Source organism: Danio rerio, chromosome 1 (assembly GCF_049306965.1).
Source record: "Danio rerio strain Tuebingen ecotype United States chromosome 1, GRCz12tu, whole genome shotgun sequence".
Classification (NCBI taxonomy): Eukaryota; Metazoa; Chordata; class Actinopteri; order Cypriniformes; family Danionidae; genus Danio; species Danio rerio.
The window spans coordinates 20,857,101-20,884,120 of NC_133176.1; the positions used below are offsets into that span (position 1 = coordinate 20,857,101).

The window sequence follows — 27,020 nt, forward strand, 5'->3', positions numbered from 1 at the left end:
ACTGAGACATAGAAAAGGGAAGAACCTCATTGCGTTTAATGAGCATATTGAACAAAACATGTCCGGTGGATCCACATCACAGTAACACACGTGCTCAGATTCAAGCCTTCATCTGGATCCTCTGCATTGCTGCCCTCTTGTGGTACAAAAAGAACTACTTTTAAATCCTTCAGTTCAGGGGTGTTCAATGCCGTAGACTACCTCAAGTAATGTTTTGTACTAACATGTACCTGATCTTCAAGAGCACACAGTATGATAGCCTAAATCACGAACCCATTCTTAGCTAAACATATAATTAATTAATGAGATGAATTAACTACTCACCCACATGTCGTTCCCAAGACCTTTGTTCATCTTCTGGGGAAAAAATTATATGTTTAGGATGAAAGCCAAATAGGCCTTCTCCTCCCTCATTCCCCATGGGCAACGCTCCCAAATCAAATTCCAAAAAGGTAGGCAACTAAAACATCCCCAAAACATACTATACTCCTTCAGTGGTTTAATTGGAATATTTCCAATCTATGATAATACTTTTGTGGTGAATGAAACTAAAATAATGACTTTTTGTACAGATTCTTCTCCTCAGCGTCCGGGTGCGCACAACCCGGATGCCCGCGCCCGATGTCCTCTTGAAACAAAGCACAGGTGCATTCAAGGTATATGTCAGCAATGCGACTGTACATGACACTCTTGAACACGTGCCGTATTCTGACATTGAAAAGAATAAACTTTTGTATAAAGTTGTTGTTGTTGTTTTTTTGCTACCTGTGCACAAATGTATAGTCGAGGCCAGCAATCCTTAAGCAATTATTGCCATTGGGCCCCAACAATCCTAATATGCTTGTATTTTTAATCATTTCAAGAGTTCACACTTAGATACTGTTTGACAACTTGTTTGCAGGTTTGGCATGCTGTCCCGGGAGAGAACCCTGAGCTCGTAGATAGTTAAACCCAGGGCTCCCGCCAGGTCCATAGAGCATGTGAGGGGAGTACGAAGTCAGGTGTTCTCGAGAGCTCTCCCCGGCAAAAGAGGAAAGGAGGAGAAGGGGTGGATGGGGGTTTCTTCGGGAAAACAAAGATAAGGGAGTCGTTCTTAGCTAGGTTACTTATAGTGAGTTTGGATCAATCTGATTGGCTAGGTAATGAGTGTAGATGAGTGGCCAGCTGCAGTCAATCATATCACATGCTCCTCTCGAAATTAGTTTGTGAAACTTCATTTAATTTGTTGTCTTTTGCTCATAGCGCTTCTTTTCTAACATTTCTACATATCTTAATGCAATCTCTACATTTTAAATGATTTGTTTTTTTAAAACGAACTAAAAAAAACAAATTATTTTGTTTATTAAGCTAAATCTTTACCTGATTTTGACTGCTGGAACGCTCCATTAGTAGGACTGGGGGGACACATTAGCATTGATGTTATTATAATGTTAAAATTTTATTTGTTAGACCCTCATCATAGAAAATTTGCTATATGTAGAAGCTTCTAGATATTTATTGGGGCCCCCAGATTTCTTGGGGCCCTAAGCAGCCAATTATCTCTTACTGGTTAAATTGCCCCAATAAGACGAGCCTTAATAATATTCCAATTGAACCATTACTGATCTGATAGGCTTCTGATCGTTTTTTTTTTTTTTTTGGTATTTGTATTGACTTTGAATGAGTCGGTGTCATTGCTGTCAATATGGAGGATGAGAAAGCTCTCAAATTTCACCTAATGTATATTAATTTATATCCTGAAGACGAACAGGTCTCATGAGTTTGGATTGATTTGATATTTCACAGTTTTTTTCTTCATTTTTAGGTTTTTTAGCACATTTCTAAACATAATAATTTTAATAACTTATCTCTAATTACTGGTTTATTTTATTTTTGCCATGATGACAATTCATAGTATTAGACCACATATTTTTCAAGACACTTCTATACAGCATAAAGTGACATTTAAAGGCTTAAGTAGGTTAATTTAACTAGGCTACAAATGTATAGCTAAAAATGTATAGCTTAAAGGGGCTAATAATTTTGACCTCAAAATATATATTTTTTTATTATTATTAAACTGCTTTAATTCTAGCCAAAATAAAACAAACAAGACTTTCTCCAGAAGAAAAAATATCATCTGAAATACTGTAAAAATTTCTTTGGTCTGTTAAGCATCATTTGGGCAATATATATATATATAAAAAAAGTTTAAGGGGGACTAATAATTCTGACTTCAACTGTATATATATATATATATATATATATATATATATATATATATATATATATATATATATATATATATATATATATATATATATATATATATATATTCATTTTCTTTTCGGCTTTCTTTTCGGTCCCTTTATTAATCTGGGGTCACCACAGCGGAATGAACCACCAACTTATTCCAGCAAATGTTTACGCTGCGGATGCTCATCCAGCTGCAACCCAGCACTGGGAAACACCCATAGTGTCTCATTCACACACATACACTCCAGACAATTTTTAGCTTATCCAATTCACCTTTACTGCATGTTTTTGGACTTGAGGGGGAAACCGGAGGACCCAAAGGAAACCCACATGAGCACGGTGGAGAACAAGCAAACTCCACAGAAAATCCAACTGACCCAGCAACCTTCTAACTCTGGGTGCTACAGTTTCCCCCACAAGTCCAAAGACACGCGGTATAGGTGAATTGGGTAAGCTAAATTGTCCGCAGTGTCTGTTTGTGAATGTGAGTGTATGGATGTTTCCCAGTATTGGGTTGTAGCTGGAATGTCATCCATTGCATAAAACATATGTAAGTTGAGTTGTCGGTTAATTCCGCTGTGGCGACCCTAGATTAATAGCAATAATTATAGTTTCATTGTTCGTGTTGGCTAAGTCAGTTATTAATTTTCTATTATCTACAATTTATTTTGTGTAATGTCAGTGTCAGATCAAGAAAGAAAGAAGGAAAATAACCAATCACACTTAAATTTCCCATTAGGCTAAATATATACTACAACTACGACATTTATATCAATAAACCCAACACAGTTACAATGCAGCACTCAAAATTAGGAAACACTAAAAAGTTAACAAAAATTGTGGATTAATTATATTTATTTTTTATGTATTATTTAATAGTGTAAAATTGATTTAGAAAAATAAATGTGAGTGGAATATTGAAAAGCAACTAGAAAATCTTTTCGACAAAATTGCAAAAATGACATGTAAAAGTAATTTAAAAGATTAGTCAAAACAATTTGATGAATGAAGCGCAAGATAGAAGGCATAAAAGAAAGACAAAAACAGATTACTATTCTTTTTGAAAATGCTTTATTAAACTACCTCTATAAATACAACAATGCCAAAAAGCCTTAAACAAAAACAAAAAAATGCGAGATAGAAAACAATTCTAAACAGGTCTAAAAAAGGGGGAGCGATAAGAATATTTTGGCAACAACAATCTACATTATCTAAATGTCCTCAGCCGAGGTCACCTTGTCTTGTTTATTTGTTTTTAGTAACAAGAAACAAGTCTAAAAAGGAATAAAACAAACGCTACACATGTAGTGTTTATGAAATGATTGCAAAAGAAAGCACATTTTGCCAAAGGATGTGTCAGTTTGGGCTAATATTGACTCCACACTGGAAACATACATATAGCCGCTTTTATATATATCCACACATTTGCATTAGTTTACATGCACACATTAAACACTTTGGCAAAAAAAGGTTGTTAAAAGCACATAATGAGATGGAAAATCTTTTCAAAATATATTATAGCATTTCCTCTTACTTCATACACAAAAACAACGTACTGTATTTATATATATATTAAATATATCCTGACTGCTTCGCTCATAATGAAGGACTGGATAAGAGACAGAAAAACTACTGGGCACTGTTCACTTTTCTCAAAAAACACACAGACTTGACCAAAATCGAGAGACTTTGTCTTCGATGATGGTGATAAAAATGTGTCTTTAGCTTACTTGATGTGAACTATGGATTGTCATTCTTTATGTCTTTGTTTGCATATCATGAAGTTTTCCCCAAAACTTTCACTCAGTCTATAGCAGGCTATACTTAATAAAACATCAACTCTGTTAGAACATGAAAGCATAATACAACAGAAAGCAGCACTCTAACACTCACAGCCCCCATAGATATAACAGTATAGCAATACACACACAAAAAAAGACATAGAAAAAAATGAGAAGAGAACAGAAGAGGCACTGTGGTGTCACAAACAGTGTTTGAGAGGTCACTCGACAGACAGCAGTCTGAATAAAGGCACATGTGACATTACCAGTATTATAGAAGGCATAGTGGTGACGTACAGCAGTCTTCAGGAGGACATTGGTATGACATACAGCAGTCATTGAAAAGGCATAGAGGATATTAACAGGTTCTCTGAGCTCCCTGGTTTCAGTTTGGTCCAGTTCGATCCAGTTCTAGGAGTACTTATACCCCAAAAAATACAAAAGTGCCTGCTTACACATACATATACACACACACAAGAACTTTTAACACCCTAAAATGTTTAAGTGCACCTCAGAACAGTCATTATTATTACTAGCACATTCCGCACAGTAGCTAAACCAAAGGGAGTGTGATCTACAAAAATGCAGAGGAAAACAAAGTACAAAAATGTCAGATGTGACTGCATGAATCTATAAGAGGAATTAGGAAGAGGGGGAAGAGGGAGTAGCGCATCATTAGCCTGATTTTTATCCTGCAACTCCAGGCTTGCAACTCAAGACCGTTAATAAACAACGTGAACATAATTGGTTCAGCGGTAAATGGGACAGTACTTCAGGTGTAATTTGTATTAATGGCACAAAAATGGATTCGAGGGAGCTTGTGGTCTCTTAATGATGCAACTAAGACTTCACAGGACTGGATGCTGGAATCACAGTAGTGGACTGGAAGAGTAAAGGCTACTCATAGTTGGTTAAAACAACCAGTGAACAAAACCAACTCATCATGAGTAATGCTGTATCTTCAACCTAGCTACATTTTTTTGTCCAAGTTGTGCTTTTAAAAGATACTAAATGTGATGTTTTATTCAGAAATGAAAATTCAAAAACTTTTTGAAAGTCACTTATTAAAATGCATGTCTATTGTGAATTTTTGAAGATATCAATAATTAATAACGTGGCTCACAAGAAAGTTGGGAGTAACCAGCTCATGGATGTTGCTCACCAACATTTTTTGGGTAATCAGGTCAAGAATTTTAGTGGCCAAAACGTTTGGTTAACAACATCAAGAATGTGCTTTTTAATTAATCAGAAATTTTTAGGCAGCCAAATCAAAAATGTTGGTATGTAAAACATTTACATGGCAACCAAAATGTTTCAGGTGACCAAATCAAGAATATTCGTGACCAAAATGTTTTGGGGAGCCATATCAGGAATGTTGGTAACAAAAACGTTTGGGTAACTACATTTGGAATTTACCAAAATACTTTGATTAACCATATAAAGAAGGGCGGTATCCAAAATATTTTGGGAAACCAAATTAGGAATACTGGAAACCAAAAGGTTTTTGGAAACGCAAACATTTGTTTACATAGATCAAGAATGTTGGCAGCCCAAACATTTCTTATAACCAAATCATGTATGCAGGTAAGCAAAAGGCTTTGAGTAAACCATGTCAAACTAGTTTGCATAACCAAATTAAGAATGTTAGTAACCAAACATTTCTTATAACCAAATCGTGTACGCTGGTAAGCTAAAGGTTTTGAGTAAACCATGTCAACCAAGTTTACATAACCAAATAAAGAATGTTAGTAACCAATTTTTTTTGGGTGTCCAACAACATAAATAATGTTGCTTACCAGAGAGTTTTGGTTAACCACATCAAAACCATTATTTACCAAAATGTTTTAAGTAACCAGACCAAGATTGATAGTAACAAAAACGTTTGGGTAACCAGATCAAGAATGTTGTTTCCCAAAATGTTTCAATTAACCAATTCAAGAATGCTGGTAACCAAAACATTTTGGGGAATCAAATCGAAATAGCTGGAAACCGAAATGTTTTTGGAAAGCAAATCAAAAATGTTGGTACACAAAACATTTTGCGTACTAGATCAAGTGGCTTGCAACCAAAACATTCTGGTTAAGCAAATCAAGAAGGTTGGTACCTAAAAAGATTTGGGTAATCAGATTACACTGGTAAAAAAATAAAATAAATTGGGGCAACCACATCAAGAATGTTGAAATGTAAAACATTTTGTGTAACTAGATCAAGAAAATTAGCCCCCAAAATATTTTGGGTGAACCAATCAATTATGTTGTGAATCAAAAAGGTTTTTATAATCGAATCAAAAATGTGAGTAACCAAAAGGCTTTGGGTAACCACATCAAGAATGTTGGTAACAAAAACGTTTGGGTTATTACATCAAGAAAGCTGTTTCCCAAAATACTTTGACTAGATCAAGTAAATCACATAGTTTAAATAGATCAAAATGTTGGCAACCCAAACACTTTTTTCAATGGTAAGCTAAACGTTTTGAGAAAACCATGTCAAACAAGTTTGCATAACCAAATCAAGATAAAAAGTAACAAAATTATTTTAGGTAACAACCACATCAATATTGTTGCTTACCAGAAAGTTTTGGTTAACCACATCAAGAATATTGTTTACCAAAATGTTTTGGGTAACCAGATCCAGATTGATAGTACTAAAAACGTTTGGGTAACTAGATCAAGAATGTTGTTCCCCAAAATGTTTCAATTAACCAATTCAAGATTACTGGTAACCAAAACATTTTAGGGAATCAAACCAAAATAGCTGGAAACCGAAATGTTTTTGGAAACCAAATCAAAAATGTTGGTACAAAAAACATTTTGCGTACTAGATCAAGAGTGTTGGCAACCAAAATGTTCTGGCTAAGCAAATCAAGTAGGCTGGTAACTTTGGGTAATCAGATTAAGATTAAAATTTGGCCAAACAAATGAAAAATAATCTCATTTGTTCCATAGAAGAAAAAAAGTATCACACTGTTAGAAGACTATTTGGTAAGTAAATGATGGCAGCGCTTTCAATTTTAGGTGAGGCATCCTTTTAACAAGAGACAAGTGTTATTCGAAACATATTTAAGTGAAATTAAGCTTTTTCTCTTTTTTTCTGCATTCACTTGGACAATTATTTGGCCTATGAGAATGAGAATGATATCAGTGTTATATTATCTTCCAGTTTAAAAAAGAAAAAAATGATTCAGATGAAAGCATCTGAAAAATCTTCAAACCCACTAGAGAACACAATCTTAAAAAAATAGTCTAATATAAAAAGGAAAAAGCAATAAAGGAGTAAAAACAAATGCAAGTATGCTCATATGATGAACTCTCATGCAGGAAACCCAGTGGACGGAAGATTCCAGCGTCTTCAAAACATTTCACAAGAATATATATATATATGTTATAAACTCAAAGCACAGCATTTTCATGAAACACTTTACGTCTTCTACTTCTGTGGTTGTTGAAGTTCCTGCTCAGCAGTATCTTTTTGTTCATTTTGTTTTCCTTCACAAAACAAAAGTAAATGGACTACAGCACAGAGACGAGTTAAATACGTCCACAAATACTACACCGTTCCTTCAGTATTCTTCAGGCGGTGAACGCAGAGGAGTGACATTAAGATTGTGCCTCTCTGGCTCACGATTCTCATCTGGAGTGTGTGTGTGTGTGTGTGTGTGTGTGTGGGGGAAACACGGCGATATGCCAGTAGATGTGCTTCTGCAAGTCTTACGGTTTGAAATTCTTCATATGAACATATCACTCGGAGTCAGTCCACCACCATACAGGTGATCAACTTAAAAACAGACCTCTGCGGAATGATAAAATATGAAAACGCACATACAAGAAGAACAAAAGTTCATTCATTCAGTCGTGTGATGGCTTTGGAAAATCAGCAAGCTGGTCGATTCCTTTAAGATGTGGAACTGACAGACTGTTTCCCATTGGTCTAAAGGGTAAAAAATGGGTAAAGTTCTGGTCACATTGCAGGGTTTGAGTCCACAACACATCACGCAGAAGTCTACCTATCTAGTCAGTAGTAAATAAAAGTGGTTTTGACCTGGGTCATACGTCTGGATTAATAAACATGGGCCAGGGGGACTGATGGTGATGCGAGTAAATTTAGCAGAACATCTACGTCTCTGCTGCCAGCTTTAACTTCTGCAGGAATCTAAAGGCTTCCAGGGAGCTTCACACGAGTCAGAAGGTGTTAGTTTTATTGTGAGTGTGTCAGTTTCGCTCTGCGTGGTTCGACTTACCAGCAGACCTCATAGATGTGGGGTAAATGTCTGATGGCCTGTGGTGCGTGTAATAGTAAGTCATTGTGACTGATGCTGCGGGTGTCTCAGTCAGTAGGTCTGGTATACATCATGAATGGGCATCTGGAAGGTGGCTGCAGGGAATGCCTGGGGCATGTACCCAGCGTACCCTCCGTAGGCGGCAGCCACAGCAGCATTCTTCTGCAGTGCTGCCAGCGTGGCTGTGTTGGCATGGGCAGCGATAGGCATGTATCCGGCTCCATATAGACTGGCAGCTGCAGCCGGGATCCTCTGGATGTTATGAGCCATGGCATAGACAGGGGTTATTGGACGACCCTGGGAGATAAAAAGAGATTGGGAAATTTGGTGTGATGTTGACAAATATTTAGATTTTGGTTGTGTTTACATTTTTATACAAATAAAAAGTGATTCTTGCCTGAGCTGTGCATTTTTAGACTATTGCAAATAGGCTTTTTTGCATTAGTGATGAGTCATTCTTGACCGATTTGTTCGTTTTGAATGAATCTTTTATGTGACTCGAGAACAATGAGTCCTGTCTGGGCATGATTTGTTCATTCGCACATTTGTGCAGGTGGAGGAGAAGATTCGTTACTTTTTCAGAGTCTTCAATCGGGTTTGAGTCTTTTATTTGTCATGTAAAAGACAGAAGCCAATCAAATGCATTTAGAGCCAGAAAAAGATTTGATCCTTCCATCTCTCACCTCATCTCTATACATGCTGTCACATGATGAACCAACTACTCAAAAACCAGTAGACTCGTAACTAATTATAGGTCCTTTTAGCTCAGACTGTGTGCATTGGTTAAGCTTAAATAATACTGTCAGTGTCACGTGAATGATCAACTCAAATTTGAAAACATGTCAGAAGACGTGAGATAATCAGACAAAAAAAAATAGGTTAACAATGAATGATCATTTTCTCTTTCTTATAGCATCCTAATGACTTGTTTGTATAGTGATCAACATTTCGGTTAGATTTTTATATGTGTCTGCAAGCAACTTTGGCAAACTGAACGGATGAAATGACAAAAACAAAGATTTGTTCATCTCGATCAACGAGACCCAAAAGTCTGAGTTAGTCAAATGATACCCATTACTATTTTGCATGCAACATTTCACTGATTCTCATTTCCTTACACACTGTCCTTTTCATATTGTCGTGAAGGTGAAATATATGACTCTGTCAAGAATTGTGGGAACATTTCAAGCATTTTCCATTTATTTTTCTTGTGTATATGTAATTTGAAACAAACTGATACTATTTGTTGTTTCTAACTGTTACTATTTGTTGTTTAACATACTGCTAAGTGGGTAATACTTTATTTTGATGGTCCATTTGAGTATAAGTTGATATACTCCTTCAACGGACATTGAACTGGCTATAAGAAACTTTGCAAGTACATGTCAACTTACTCTAACTCAAACCCCAACCCAACAGTCTACTTATTATCTAATGAGAATTAGTTGACATGTAGATGCAAAGTAACTTCAACAAACGTTAAAAGTTGAAATTTTTATCCATTTTGGTCTTTAGCTGAAGTTGCTAATTTCAAATTAGATAACACATGACATGTCTAAATATCATTTTATGCATAATTTGGTTATGCATTATTATATTTCAATTAAATATCATAATAACCGAGTTGACATATAACTTATCTACTATTGGTGTATCATAAATATTTTTTACACCAGAATGAGTGAAGGAAAATGATGTGCCTCGATTCCTTTCAGAGTTTACCGCTAGAGGAAGTGACATCCCTTTTAAAGACACATGCTTTTTATATCAGTGCTTTACAGAATGTTCTGCCTTTTTATAACCAATGTTAGAGAGTTGGCCATAAAGAAGGGACAAACCAACACAATCTCACGGCAATTCGTAACTTTTTGACTTTGTGGTTAATTCGTATGAATTCGTACAATCTCATTTGAACAATTTAGTACGATTTGCTTATCCACCAATGATGGTTTGGGGTTTGGTGCCACTCCTCCTTTTTACATTGGTAAAAAGTTATGTAAAAAAGAAAAGTGGCACCAAACCCCTCCCCTAAATCAATACAAATTAATCACTAAACTGACAAAACATAAAGTACTTTAGATCAGTCTGGACAGACGCAAAATGTCATGACAAATATTTTAATAAAGTAAATGAATTTACAAGTAATACAGAAGACAGATATTTTAAGCTAATAGTTAAATAACACACACAAAAAAGACAAAAATTAAATGTGATTATTTGATAATAAAAAAAGTCAAAAATGGGTAAAGATTAAGTCTTTAAAATAATATTTTCAAGACAAAATTTTCATAAATACACATACAAATGTTATTTTAGGGATAAGTTGATCTAATTAGTGCCAAAACTGCTTTATTTAAAAAAAAATAATTAAATAAAAAAGGAAAAAATAAATAAAGATGCAAAATCTACCCACAATTCTAGAATCACCCATATGACATAAATGATAAATAACACCATTCTGATTAGACATGATACATTTTTGATCAGTATTGGGATTATATTTCTGATATTTTCTTATAAAAGCTTCACATTTATTTCCTTCTGACGACTTATATTTTTTTTAAAAATAGGTAGTCACATATTATTATTATTATTATTATTATTAATATTATTCATTATTATTTGGCCTCCTTTCAAATCATGAAGGGGAAATTAAATAGGAAATTAGTGGAAGCAGAACACAAATTACGGAAAGTAATTGCGAACAGGTATAACTTTAAAAGTTTAAGTTTAAAAGCTTCTATCAAGCTTATATATTTTTCCAGTTACATCAATTCGAAATTGAGCAAAATATGAAGAAAGTGCAGTAACAGAATTTCAGATCAAGAGATATAATTTGAGGGATATAATTCTACTTCCTTTAATTTCAAACCAAATATTTGCTATTGCACTCCAAATTCAACTCTAAAGTCACGATAGCAATAACAAAGCCATATTGAAGTGCAAGTAAACACTCACACCCCATGCATGCCGTGCTTGCACAGTAAATATCAAATATGTTTTTCTTTGGCTGTTACTGTGTCATTTTCACTTTCACTGTGAACATATAAATAGGCTCATGGTGTTAGAGTTATCTAGGTGTTATAATAACTGTGAATCGTCCCATCTGTTCAGGTGCATCTCAGTACCTGGAAAGGCGGTGGTGTGGAGACTGCAGGTATGACCGCTGCGGTGGCCGAGGCAGCTGTGGGGTCATGCTGGAGGGCCAGAGGGTTTATCAGGTGCTCCACCGGGTGGATCTTCCCTTCCTCCATTAATTTAGTTGCTGGAGCAGCGGAAAACACAGTAGGGTACTGGGCACCGAGTGCTGGAAGAGCCACTGTACGCACACACATACAATTAGAACAATGGAAACAAAAAATCAACAGACTATATCCACATTCTTTTTTTTCTGCACGGGACTAATGCATTTCGAATTATGGGGATTGGAAAACTTCCTTTCAAAGGAACGTAAACTGTTTTAAATAACAAGTCTGCACTAAAAATATGCAACACAATCTCACAACAATCAAGCACTTGTCTAACCCCTTTTTCTCACTTGTTCCCCTAGCTACCGCAGCCGGGGAGTTCTGAGATCCACCGAGCTCAGGCTCCCCTCTCGCTCTGTGAACAGGAGGAAGCCCTGGGCTCGAGGATCCCTTGAGCTCGGGGCTCTCTTCCGGGACAGCATGCCAAACAAGCTTTTGATAGATCATCAGCTAAGTGTGAACTCTTGAATATGAAAAACGAGTGCATGTTTTTACCAAAACTAATATTGGATTTTTTTTTTTATGTGTGTGCGTGTGCATGTAAAACAATATAATTTGCACAAAAAATTATGGGGTTATTCTCTAAAGAAGTTGTTACCACCCCATTTAGAGCATCATTATGAATGTTTTACGTTATGACTAACGTGGTTCAAACGATGGATCTGCGACAGAGAAACTACAGGTTTTAAGGCTTGTCACTACATCGTTCTCGCACCCCTGAGTGTGTTTGGGACAATTTAATGTTTATGTTCAATCCACTTAAACTAATTAGGTTAACTTAATTCCTCCATGTTATCCCAACACAAATTGATTGTGTGTAACCCAGCATTTTTTGTGTGAGGAAAATACTGGCATCTCAATGTAGCCATTTTTTAAAACAATTAGTATACAGTTTAATGGACGTTACTCCCATAATTCATGAAAAGCATCATGGGGTGCAGGAAAAAAAATGGTGAATAGATATTACAGGACACAAAAGCTGATTTTGTGCATTACTAAAATGTGTACTATGTGAGGTTATAGAATTCAAAATAAAAAAAATAAGGAATGCAGGAAGGACAAATACAAGTCAGAAAGTGCAAGAATGACAGAAGGGATATGCAGGAAAAGAGAGAAAGACTGAGACTTATACAACCTGTCCTCATTTAACAAGTGTATGACTCAGCTTAAGATTAGTGACAAAAAACACACACCCACACACGGCCACGTACACATTGTCTTTCACACACATTGTTTCCATGCACAAAAACTCTTTTCATTCCCCATTTTAATTCAGACTTAGGATCAGTAGGTTTTAGTTGACGTCAGAATACTCCAGTCAGGAGTTTGCAGAATTCTGCAAGATCAGTTAATTTAGACACAGAGCAGCCGATTAGTAGGAAAATAAAGTCATTAAGAACTTTGAACTCAATGCCCAAACAAACAGTCTCAAACACTCTCAAAAGTATTTTTACTTGTAAGTTAGGTCTCTGGCTTGATTTATTAAAGTGTCTTTGTTTAAAGAGGCACAGAAATTAAATTTATAAGCTCTCAAGTGATCCCAAACCTCGAATATTTTCTTTTTTCTGTTGTACAAAAAAGAAAATTCTTTAATGAATGTTGGAAACCGGTAGCTATTGACATAAATAGAAGACTTTTTTGACATTCTTCAAAATATTTTCTTTTGTGTTCAACAGAAGAAAGAAACATGAGAAGTTTGTAAGTTCAATCATCTGATGACAGATTTTTCATTTTTGAGTGAACTGTGCCTTTAATACCAGTTTATTCAAATAAATGTGTTATATGTAGGGGTATTTTTTTGAGAGAATTTTTGAGAATTGTTTGAACATTCTATATATTATTAAAACAACTTTTATGCAACATAAGAAAAATCTAAATCAGCTATCAAACAGAAAGCAAGTTAGTGTTCCACTCCAAGCCAGTAGGGGCAGCATAGTCACAGAAATCCATATCTTTATTTTAACTCCAGTAGAATTGGCACTGTAAATCAATGAATTGTGAATCGAGAAAAGATTCCGAAATTTTCGGAACGAGTTCTCTCTTGAATCGATTCAGAGTTTAGCTTTTACCACCAGATGGCACTATATGCTTTACAAACAGCCACACTTTGCTAATCCTTACACATCCCACTTGAACATAGAACAATCATTTATAAAGTGAAAGATTTAATGAAAGATTTAAAGTGAATTCCAAGAGTGTTCCTTCATAGTGATCTGTGTTTACATCAATCATTGAAAAACCTACTTAAAACTTAAATCATAAATCTACTTAGTGTATGATGAAAAACTAGCCTAAAGCGCAATCTGCTGTTAAAAACGGCTCTGAATCGAGAGAGAGAATCACGATGCATTCCAAAAATCAACCCATGAATCACAAAACACTGATTTATAGTTCCAGCCCTGAACTCCAGTATCCTTGAGTGTTTTTATGTTTAAGTAGAAGCCGAATCTAAAAATATAATGAGGTTTAATTGTCAGTAATAAATAGAATTTTACCCCCCAAAACAAAGTTTCTATATTCTGCCTCCACTGAATGGAGTAGAGCACAACTAAATGAAATTCAGTATGTATGTGCTTTAATTTTCACACTGACTTGTGCCAGGCTTGATGCCCACTGGGTTCACAGCTGCCAACTCTAGATTAGGCATGATCTCGTAAGGTTTGTCCGGCAATTTGGTCTTTCCTTCATGGTAGCGGCTGTAAATGCCTCGGCCAGCTGAATAGCCACCAAGGTATGAGCCGCGGGGCCCTGGGCCCCTGCTACTGGCCCCGGCACGACCACGGCCTCTTACAGTACCTGCTTGAGATACAAATGAAAGGACGTGCTGTTCAGGCACAGTGCCGCAAGGAGCAACCTAATTATATATAAATACTAGTCACCTCATTGTTTGAGAGCATAAAAAGTCATTAGCTTCTGTGTCACCTTTCTGTTTTATAGTTTTAGGATTGAGGATGTGGGAGTGGCTATAAATAAAGCAGTATTTAGGCAGTATTACTCATCAGTATATTCAAATTGCTGCCAGTGTGAATGTGTCTTAATCCTCTATTAATTTGCTTCTGTTCTTTGAGATGGGAGCGGTGGTGTTTGAGTAATGTTGGAATTAAAAGTAAAGATAAAGTTTTCATTTAATCAGATAATGGATGAGCATTTGCAATCACAACTCGTTGGTCAATTTGAAAAAGGAGCATGATCTCAGTTGTTACAAACCCAACCCAAAACCACAAGCATTTGTAATCGATGATTATGGGTTAGGAAATATAACAATGCCAGGTTCCCATCATTAGATTCAGGATCATACGTTTTGGAGATCTCAGTTCTTCAGCAAACTGTGTGCCATCTAGTGGCCACACTGAAGATATGATTAGCAACAAACAGGGCAGAGCTTCTAGTTTTCAGATGCATCTTTTCAAGGAGTCATTCTCAAACGGTTTTGCTTGGATTTCATGTCTGACATCAAATAGCAGCTAAAAAGAACCTTTTTATTTCATCTTTATTAAATAAACTTTATTCAAATCATTAAGAAAACAGATTTATTTTAACTTTGCCATGATGACACTAAATAGTATTTTACTAGATATTTTTAAGACACTTCAATACAGCTTAATATGACATTGTTAATTAGGTTAATTAGGCAGAATAGGGTATTTAGGAAAGTTATTGTATAACAATGGTTTGTGTAGACTACTGAAAAAATATAGCTTAAAGGTTTTTTTTTTACCTTAAAATGTTTATTAAAAAAATAAAAACTGCTTTTATTCTAGCCAAAATAAAACAAATAAGACTTATATTGTGAAATATAAGACATAATGTGAAAATGTTCTTGCTCTGTTAAACATTATTTGGGAAATATTTTAAAAAAAAGGAAAATTCGAAGGGGGGCTAATAATTCTGACTTTACTCATTTACTCATGTATACATATGCATTGAAAAGTAAATGTAATCAATGTCACAAATTTCCACAAAATAAATAACATATTACAACGCAAAATAACATAACAACCTATAAAGTCCTTACAGGGAGTTTTTTTTATGCTTTGCATAGTTCTTTATTTCTGCCGCTGGATAAAAACACAAAAAGTATTTTTTTTTCTCTCTCATAATTTAGACTTTACTCAGAATTCTATTTTTTTTTTCACAAGTATGAGAGAAAAACACAAAAATTGCATGTTATAAAGACAGAATTGTGAGCCATACAGTATAAGCTTGCAGTAATGACTTTTTTAGAACTGTGAGTTTATATCATATGTATCAATGTGGGTTTATATTTGCCAAATCTGACTTTTATTACTATTAGTGTAGTTTCTGCACTGCTGCCTTAATATCTAAATCTTATGGTGTAATTCTGAGACAAAAGGTCAGAACTGTGACATATAAACACATTTTCAAGGCAAATGTTTTTAGCAATATTTTAGCCACCAGTTGAGAAGCACTTTTTGAAAAGATTGAAAGCTCTGGGTTAAAGAGGATATCATAACATAAACTGTAATGCATGCCCTTCATTTTTTTGTACAGATCGAGTCTGATTATGTGTGTGCAGTAAATACGAATGCTAAGCAAAAGATAGTTGGAAAACAATCTAGTCTCCCACCTATATTCAGTAGCATTACAGACAAGGTCACCAACAAAAATCACATACAAACATGATGTATCTGATTTGCCAAATGGTTATTAATATAATTTTTTTAAAGAAAGAATCACATTTGTTCAATCTGATATATTAAAGAGAGATAATGAGTTCTCCAACCTTTAATGAAGTAGTCTCGGTTGGGTCCGATGAGTGTGTTGTATGGATAGCCATAATAGGCCAGTGTGTATGGATCACACTGATACACATAACTTTGTTGGGTGCTTTCGACAGTTGTGGCAGCTGCTGTTCCCTTCGATGCTTTCTGATAGCGGGTGTATTGCTCTTTATCCACAGGCTTGGCCAGGGTCACTTCTATACGGGAACCTTCGATCTCTGTGCCGTTCAGGTTGTCCATTGCAACCACAGCATCGTCTCGACTGGCAAAGTGAACAAAGGCGTAGTCTCGGATTTTTTTAACACGCTCCACACAGCCAGGGTTGAACTGGCCGAAGGTTTGGCGCAGAATCTCCTCGCTGGTCTCGATCATCAGGTTCCGCACATACAGGATCTTCACTGTTTCCATCACATCCTCGTCCACGTCAATCTCAGGTTCGGCCCAGTCGACTGCAATCTGGTGACCCCAGAGCTGCAGAAACGAACATAAAGACAAACACACACTCACAAACAGGTTTAAAGTAGTAGAGATTCAGTTATGGAACAAAGAAAAGTTCACTCAAAAAAAGAAAATCATTTTAACATTTATAACGCCCTCTGGTGTTTTTATTCCAGAAAAACCCCCAAAAAAAGTTCAGAAAATCTCCACACAGCCATTTTTTCAATAGTATTTCTTCCGAAAGCACAAATATAAATGATTAAAGCACCATAGAAGTTCGTGGGTGAGTTGTGAGCTTTATTACAAGTCTTCACAAGCCATTCAGTTGTTTCGTGTGATAAACAGAGCAAATCTGGAGGCATTAAACTAATATTTCTCTCCAGCTAGCTGTTAATTGCCACAGCTCATTCACCGAATCAGTGAGTCAAACAGTGTGTTAGAATCAGAACTCAGAATTAAATCGGTCCTATTTTTAATTGGTAATTAATTACACCTGATAGAAAAATACAATTCATTAAACATGTACACAGACATCACCTATACACTATATAACTGCAGGTTAATTATGTTTAAATAACTTGAACTGTTAAAAGCTGTTATAGTTGTTAGTTAATTAGTTTAAGTTATTAGTAACTAATAAAGCTATAGTTAATAAGAATCTTAACTTTTCCGAATTTGATTGTAGTGCAACAATGTGCAACTTTTGTAAAGCTGCTTTGAAACAACAATTATTGTGAGAAATGCTATACAAATAAACTTGAATTAATACATCAGCTTTTTTTTCACAAAGATTACTCGAAATCAGTTATCTTGAAAAAAATAATCTGTTCAATCATCTGAATGACCCAATCTTGATCTCAACTACAGAATAATTAAACTTTTAACTTTAATTAATTAAAAAAATTAGTAGCTTACTAAACTTTACCTTCCTCATAGATTAATAGCTATCACTTTTGTTGTATACAAAAATAACTGTGTGATTCTACATAAATGTCTCCTTCTCTTAGTACATACTTAAAAATAAAGGTGCTTTATAGAACCAAAGAATCAGAGTAGCAGTGGGAAAAAGACCTAATTCGGTTGGCCTCCCAACACTCTCAAAACACTGCACTATTTCATGCATACTTTTAGGTAAACTGGAATTATAATATTTCTATAAATACAAACAATAAATTTAAATGAGTACTTATCCATAATTTTATTTGGATTGTGCCATTGCAGTGCTGCATGGGATTGTTGTTCTTCTCCTCATTAAAGCTATTATTAAGTACACAGTCTTGTACCTTTTTGTCAAATTTTCATCTACTCGATTGCTTCAAATTAAAGTTTGTAATGTTGTGATTTACTTCATAGTTGGCTGGTTTGATTCCTGTGCTTATAACAAAAAAATGGGAAATTCTATGAAGTAATTGCAAGGATATGCTGAAGAAAAGTGAGCAAAAGTTAGCATTAATGGCATCATAAAGAACAGTTCACAAAGATCTGTGGATCTTAACAACTTCACATTTTCCTTTCCATTATTAAAATTTTGCTCACAATTTATTCAAGCTATAATCCTCGATATTAACAAACCATTAACGATGAAAAAACTTAGGTATAGTTTAGGTATTAGATTGAGAATCTGAAATATGATCATGTGAAATATGTACTTTATAAGTAAAAATAAACAGCATCTTAAAAATAATCAATATCTTAATAATATGCAGGTAACAAGCCACTAGTTAAAAGTGAGAATTGCTACTTGTTCATTGATTCATTTTCCTTCAGCTTAGTCTCTGATTTATCAGAGGTCGACACAGCAGAATGAACTGCCAACTACTCCAGCACATGTTTTACGCAAAAGATGCACTTCCAGCCTACACTACAGCCAATGTAGTGTATTCAATTCACCTATACTGCATAACTTTGGACTGTGGAGGAAACCAGAGCATCCAGGGGAAACCCACGCAAATATGAGGAGAACATGCAAACTCTACATAGAAATGCTAACTGGCCCAACCGGGACTCCAGCCAGTGACCTTCTTTCTTTGAGGCGACAGTGCTAACCACCGAGCCACCAAGCCACAATTACTACTAATGTGATGTGTTACCAAAATATTTTTTTTACACTAAGAAAAAAATGGTTCTTTTAAAGCCCCAGTGACAAGAAACAAAAGTAAATTTCCTTTTTGGAGTGAACAATTCCATTGATTTTGATTGTAACTAAGATTAACCTGAATTCGTCCAGGCATAAGCTTTCTTCTGGCCATAGCAGCAGCACGGTGAGACTCATACTCTACGAAAGCAAAGCCACGATTCTTCATCTTATCCGCAGCGCTGGCGTACACGATCACATCCAGCACCCCTTCTGTCACCTTGGAAACTTCCTCCAGGATCTCCTCCCGTTTCTTGGTTTTTGGAATTCCTCCAATGAAGAGGCGGCAGTTGTCTACGCTGGAGCACACACCTAGCAATCTCCCAGGACGGATCTCGAAGTTATTGAGTTCACGGACCGCTCGCTTTGCCTCGTGCTTCTGCGTGTACATGACAAACGCATAACCACGGTTCTTCCCGTCAAAGTCCATCATAAGGCGCATCTCGTAGATCCTTCCCACACTCTCAAATACTGGCACCAGCTCATCCTCGTAAACGTCACGTGGGATTTTACCAACAAATATTTCACAACCGCGGGGAGGGGAAGTGCCTTGCCAGCCTGGAGGTGGGCCGTATTTGCGCTGTCCGTTTTCTTGCACCATGCCATACCCGGACCGTTCCATCAGGGACACCAGCGCTGCTTCATTAGGGGCTCCAGCTACTCCCTCTGGGACGGTGCAGTGATGCTGCGGATGTCCAGAGGAGGATTTGGAGGAGGAGGATGGGCTAGGGTTACTCATAGCAACGGCAGAGGCGGAGTCTTCTGCTGTCATTCTGAAATAAGCATCCAATCAGGACTGGAGTCTGAGAAGAGAGGGAAAATTTGAAAATGTTCTATGAGCTTTATCATAAAATTCATAAACAATTACAAAAAAGACAATTGTTTAATGTTATGACTAACATTGAAAAGTTAGTATTAGTGATGTTATGAAGATGTTATTTTCTTCACATTATATTGGTCACATTTTTTTAAAAGGTACAATTCTCACTGTCAACAAACAATTAACAATATCTTTTAGCTCAATAAATTCCTAATTTTCTGCTTATTGGTTAATGTTAGGGATAGTCCAAATCAGAATTCTTTGAGTATCTACTGATAATGAAATCTGATATTTTAATAATACATAAAAAAAAAAGAATAAAGCAGAGCTATGAAACAGATCTAGGATGTTCCTTCTTTTTTATTTAATTCACCTTATTTTAACATTCAACAACTCTGTTAACAAACAGGGCACTTCTTTAAGGTAGCTTGAACAATCAGGTAATAAATAACATCAATCTTTCACTTTTTGACTTCAGTGCAACAGTAAATGTTTTAGAAAAATGGAATATAAAAACAAATAGCACCTCAACTTAAAAACCTGACAGGCAATCCCAAGTTCACATATGTCACAGTTTGCTATGGCAATGTTGTCATCATCAACTTTATAATACTCCAAGTGATGTCATGCCGTACGCGTTGCTGTTTCTGTGTGAAGTCAAGAAAGAGGTTTAACTCTGTGCCACCGCAAAACTATAGATGTGTTAAAAAAAATATGAGAATTATACATATATACTCGAGTCCTCATCGGGAGATAACATCCGATTCTAATCGAGTTTGAAATCGCGTGATCAGGCCTGATTTTCAATCACATGATCGGATCTGGACATCCCTAATTATTATTGAGGTAGTTCGGTTTAGATGTTGGTACTTATTTTCTAACAAATGTTATAGCTACAGCATATATCAGATAAAAAATAAATAATTAAATGAACAAACTAAATAATTTAATAAATAATAGGTTAATGAATTAGTTAGAAACTAACTAATTGTTTTTATTGATATTAATCACAATCGCATTATATATAGATAATGAAAAGTTTTTGATTTTGAGACTTGCTAATGAATATATTCAGGGACGGAATAAGTAATTTTGTGGCCCTAAGCAATTCCAGCCATAGAGCCCAAGTCCTGCTCACTTTCAACTTTTATTTAATATTTATTTATATTGCTTTTTATTTTTATATCATTCAATCTTCTTTTCAACATTTTAAACTAATGCAATTCTTACATTTTAAATGATTAGGTTTTTTAAATGAATTTACAGCTTAAAATAGGGATTTATTTTACTGCTAGACTGCTCCATGATGGATATTTTATTTTGTGATATTATTACTATTCTATAACATTATCTTATTATAATATTATATTTGATTGTATATTAAATAATATTAAATTATGCTAAAATTGTATTTGTTTAACTTTGTTCATATATAGTTTATATATGATAATTTATACTTCTAGATATTTATTGGGGGCCCCCAGATTTCCTGGGTCCCTAAGCAGCCGCTTACCTCTCTTAATGGGTAAATACACTCCTGATTATATTTAAGTTGCATTAGCTGTTTGTGTATCTTTAAACATTAACTTCTATTATTTTATTAAATATTACATATACAAAACGTTCTCATCTAATCTTTCCTGGTCCATTAAAAGATCTGATTAATGCATTTAATTATAAAATATAATAAATTGTTGGTCCTATTTTTCTCTGTATAACACACACACACACACACACAAAACATAAATCCTCTTCCACACACAAAGCTGCCTAATAAACCCCAGTAAGCCGCATCTACATTTTTCAGCATGGAAGAAATCTCCAAATCCTTAGACCAGAATTTTCCATAAGCAGAAAACAGACACATTTAAATAAACCACAAAATGTTTGACAAAGACATCGTTGAAGAAACTGCGCAGATTTAGTCACACCACTCTGCTGTTAGATGGCTCTATTCAGTCATTTATCAGTCAGCCGGACCTTGATGCCCGCTTACAGGGTAAGGTAGTTAGGTTGCTTAGCAATAAAACCATGGTTACACACACAGAGCATGCTGACCCACGCACAGCTTAACCTGGATCTACACAACTAACTTCACATAAGTACACACTGACACCAAAATCCATGCACACACAACTACCAGGACAAGAAGCAACAAAAAAAATGTAATAGTTATTAATTAATTAGTCATTCACTCCAGAATTAAAGTTCAAACGTTCAAATGAGCAACTAGAAGACACACCATGCTGAAATACCTGGTGTTTTCATGATGAGTTGAGAGGCTTGCTGAAGGAGCATGTGACTGTGAGGCTGGAATAACAGGCAACTCAGCAGTACTAAAGCAAAGCTCTCACACACACACATATCCACGACACTTCCTCATTCACACGCTGACACACACATATGCTGAAAATCAGAACATGTGTGGCTCAAGGCCTGGCTGAAACAGGAAGAAACGTAGACCGACTAATCACGAGCCAAAAGGACCAGGCAGACCAGCCAATAAGAGATATCTATGCTAATGAGTCTGTAAGCTCTTTAGAAAAGAAACTTCATTGGCATTGGTGGTTCCACACTGTAAACCCAATAAGTTGAGGTAACTCAAACCATTTCAGCAAACCATTTAAGTTCAAAACTAAACCTAATGAGTACTGTGAACTTAATCCATTTGAGCAAATGAAGCAGTTTAAGCACATTAAAACCCAATAAGTTAAGGCAACTCAAATTGTTTAAGGAAACCTGTTTGCTACAAACCATTTGAGTTAAAAACTAATCTATATGAGTACTGTGAACTTACTCCATTTAAGTTGGAGTAATGAGGTGTTTAATTAACTCGTTACCTTTAACACTGAGTTCAAAACCCTTTTCAAATGAGTAAAATTAACTTTATCCTCCTAGACCGTTCATACTACAACCAACAAACTAACTCCAAACCTCCAAATTATACTGAATTAAGCTGCTATATCTTTTCCAACTGACCTGACTTACGGTTTTCTGAAAACTGACCCGGAAAATTTTCCCATTTACTTAACATTGGACCAAAATGTGACCTCATAACTTTGCACCAGACCATCATACAGACTTAATGTTGGGCTCATTTAACTTAGACTACCAATCTTCAATCACTGATGACCTTTCACTTTCAGCACCCTAACAACTGACCCATAGACTTCCATTGTAAAAAAAAAAAAAAAACTGCTATTAACTTACATCGGACATACTAACAACATACCAATCCATACTAGACAATAGCCTAGAACACCTTACCAACTGCCAAGCAACATCCTAGCAACCACCTAGCAACCAATCAGAACACCCTAGCAATGACCTAGAACACATAAACAACCACCTTACAACATCTTAGCAACCACATAGCAACCGCCTGGCAACACCTAAGCCACCACTCAAAACCCACTATCAATCGCCTAGCAAAAAACATGCCAATCCATACTAGAAACATGCTAACATGCATGTACTTTTCTATTTATGCCAACTCAAACTTCCTAAAACTACTTCAATTATTTAAACTTTAAACTTTCCGACGAGGCTTTCTCAAGCCACCATAAAGTTCATCTACGAACTTTAATTTTATAGTTTAATTTCATAAAGTTTTGTTTTACAGTGTATGAAGAAGCTTTTACATGCAAAGATCATTCCACTAAAGGTCTTCTGGGTGGGAAGAAAGTCTGTGGATCTTTAAAATTGCTGAACATAAAATGGTTCTTGTAATTAACTATTTTAAAACCTTTACGTTGTATATAGATGAAACATTTCTATATCAACTAAGACTTTATGCAACAGAGACAGTAGCAACACCAGAGCAAAAAATGACATAGCTCAGAAATAAAGGGTTAATTTTATAAAACCTACAAAACATACACACACACACACACTGAGAACACAAACAATAGACATTAACTGTAAAAATAAGCATATCCTGGAAGACAGCCTGACTTTTTCCACAAAATGTACTGCCTTTAAATGAACTGGTTGTCAGTGTGTAATAAACTGAGATGGTCTTGGTGGAAGTGGGGTCAGTGGAAGTGTGCAGATGACAATGAAAGACGATTCAGCAAAAACTGGGAGGAAAGAGAGGGCAAGAGATAGAACAAATATGGATCTCTGCCAAATACTGAACAAATAAAGAAGAATTAAAAAGTTATTAAAAGAAAGAAGAGTAGTAAAACGTGTCAATTTTAGTGTAATTTATTTATTTTCTTTTCGGGTTAGTCTCTTTATTAATCAGGGGTCCCCACAGCGGAATGAACCACCACTTTGTCAAGCATATGTTTTACGCAGTGGATGCCCTTCCAGCTGCAATCCTGCAAAATCACCTGATCAAACCTAGTCTTAAAATGTGCTAAAACTTCATACAATTTAATATTTTGCAATGTATCCTATTCCTCTTGCCACTTATTTAATGTAAACATTAATAAAAGGTCTCATTTCTAAAAGAGGAATCTGGCATTTGTTCATCACTTGTTAAAAACTAGACAAGCTATTTTCATCTAAAACATGCCGTTCATGCACGAGATTCAAAAAAGACCCGAGGGCATCTGTGTAACCACGTCAGTGTTAACGCATGTTCCCTAAGAAAAGCAATGAAAACAATACAAAACTTGTCTCGTGTGCTCTCCATCCAAGAGCATCCAGAACAGGATGAGGGACTTCACAAGTGACCCGTTGTTGCACTAAGTCTGGAACGCAGGCGTTACTAAAATCTTAAAAACGCCACACGAGATTGTAGCCTGCAGAGAAAGACTTTTCATTTTGGGGTTTGCTCAGATATAGGAAAATAGACACACTCTTGTTCTTCTTACCCATTAGATGCTTCAGTTTTTTAAAGCAGTTACTTATCTTGACGTCACTTTGATGGCTCTCTGTTGACCAAAAGGATTTTGCAACACTTATAGCAGCTATTAGTATTAGTAGACTCAACTTAATAATTAGTTTATTAAATAATTTATTTTGATGCCCCACCAAAAGACATTCCACTGACTGTGTAACTTTGCAAGCAGGTTAACTTAAGCCTAACATTCTGCATATACTCTAATGAGAGTTAGTTAACATGTAGCTACATTTCAGCTATAGGAGCTAGCCATCAAGCCCTGTTTCCCAGGAACTAATTTCCCTCTTGACAATCAAGCTCAACAAATTATTTAACAACTGGATCATAGAGGACAGCACAATCACAATTGTGTTTTTAATTTAGCTTTTCCTTTTTCTGGTTGAAAATATAGATGGGATGTAGATGTGTAACTTATATGACTTAAACAATAAAATATACTAAATCACTATTAGCTCGACACAATACAGTGTATCCGGAAAGTATTCATAGCGCTTCCCTTTTTCCACATTTTTTTATGTTACAGCCTTATTTCAAAATGGATTAAATTCATTTATTTTCTCAATATTCTACTCACAATACCCCAAAATGACAATTTGAAAAAAGAGTTTTTGAAATGTGTTAAAAATAAAATACCTGAAAAATCACATGTACATAAGTATTCAACACCTTTGCCGTGAAGCTCTAAATTGAGCTCAGGTATATTCTGTTTCCACTGATCATTTTTTAGATGTTTCAGCAGCTTAATTGGAGTTCACCTGTGGTAAATTCAGTTGATTGGACATGAATTGAAAAGGCATACACCTGTTTATATAAGGTCCCAGGGTTGACAGTGCATGTCAAAGCACAAACCAAGCATGAAGACAAAGGAAATTGTCTGTAGACCTCCGAGACAGGATTGTCTCTAGGCACAAGGCTGGGGGGAAGGTTACAGAAAAATTTCTGCTGCTCTGAAAATTCCAATGAGCACAGTGGCCTCCACCATCCGTAAGTGGAAGATGTTTGGAACCACCAAGACTTGAGGCTGTAATTCCTGCCAAAGGTTCATCAACAAAGTATTGAGCAAAGGCTGTGAATACTTACAGTACAGTGCATGTGATTTTTAGGTTTTTATTTGTAATAAGTTTGCAACAATTTTAGAAAATCTTTTTTTCACATTGTCATTATAGGCTATTGTGTGTAGAATTTTGAGAAAATAAATTTATTTAATCCATTTTAGAATAAGGCTATAACATAAATAAATGTGGAAAAAGTAAAGCGATATGAAAACTTTCCGGATGCACTATAAAGCACAAGTAATAGACATAAAGAGCAGATAAATGCAGCTGACATTAGATTTGTTTATGTGTATGTTTTTAGCAGTGGTTTGTATGGACTGCATTGAGCCAATCAGCAGATGTACACTTGCATCACTGTAGTTTCTTTTGTGTCAGATTAGACCCTGTTCTGAATAGGAACTAATTTGTTTCCCCAAATTATGATCCTAGAACTAAAATTGTTTCCAATTCCTGCATTATATGAAAAACTCAAAATCAGGAACTTCCACACAAGCAACAGTTCTGTGAAAAAGGTTCTCAAAGAAAAAAGTATCTACTGTCTAAAGGAAATGATCAAAATAAGGCAGTGTAACCAGCATCTACACTTTTTAAACTAGAAAAGGATTTTATTTTATGTACTATATGGGTTGTGCCAACTCATAAAATGAAAAGTACAATATAAATAAAATGTGAAGAATATACAGCTTGGCACAACATACTTGCCAGTTTACTAATAACCAGGGCTTGACATTTGATTAGCATCCACTGTGGCTAGTAGTTTTCCAATTTTCACTAGCCACAATTTTTGTTGGGAAAATCTATTTTATATGCATACATTTTACTTTGGCATCCTAAAATTACTGGAAAATTAGAATATGTATTATGTCCACATGACTCTATGTTAATTTAAGTTTTTTGTGTGTTTAGTGTGCTCAATGAGTATGAGAAAATGTGTTGGGGTTTCATAGTCTCGCATTGAAACGAAATTTATTTCACATGGCTTTTTAGGTCATACCACTAAGGATTTACCTATTTTTTTCTGACCACACCATTTCCTTGCCACAAATTTTTAAATAACGCAGCAAAACAAGCAAAATATAACTTTTTATTCTCCTATTAGAGCAATGTTATTGTAAAGGATGATAGGATGTAAAGGATGATAATTAAACCATATTATTAGAAATAACTGTAAGCAAAAACAGTAGGTGAAAAACATTCAGTGTGCGATAATGAAAGGATAATTGCGTGTACACGGTTAACACATAACAGACAACAATCTATTCAAAACATGGTTAAAGCGAAAGCGGCAACCGCTTCTGGTATCTTGACCTCTTGAAAGTAGCAGGATTGTGGGTGCACAAGCACCACTTTCTTCCAGTCTATTTCAAAGAGAAATTATCGCACCAGTTGTGTTGCACGGTTGCTTCGCACAAGGTAACTGGGCACGGCACACTTTTTAAGCA

At 35.5% G+C, this 27,020-nt stretch overlaps 1 protein-coding gene across 10 annotated transcripts in view; it reads right to left on the minus strand.

Moving 5' to 3' along the window:
* Positions 1–3,283: 3,283 nt before the first annotated feature.
* rbm47 (RNA binding motif protein 47) overlaps positions 3,284–27,020 on the minus strand; it is a 49,622-nt gene continuing 25,885 nt past the window's right edge. For 2 of the 10 annotated variants that reach the window (XM_021475398.3, XM_005168359.6), the window contains 5 exons: positions 18,934–19,657; positions 16,285–16,753; positions 14,133–14,339; positions 11,421–11,611; positions 3,290–8,589 (listed from right to left, as the gene is read on the minus strand). In XM_021475398.3, the coding sequence (XP_021331073.2) occupies positions 8,344–8,589; positions 11,421–11,611; positions 14,133–14,339; positions 16,285–16,753; positions 18,934–19,626 (1,806 nt within the window). In that variant the 5' untranslated portion in view covers positions 19,627–19,657 and the 3' untranslated portion in view covers positions 3,290–8,343. 10 annotated transcript variants of the gene reach the window in all.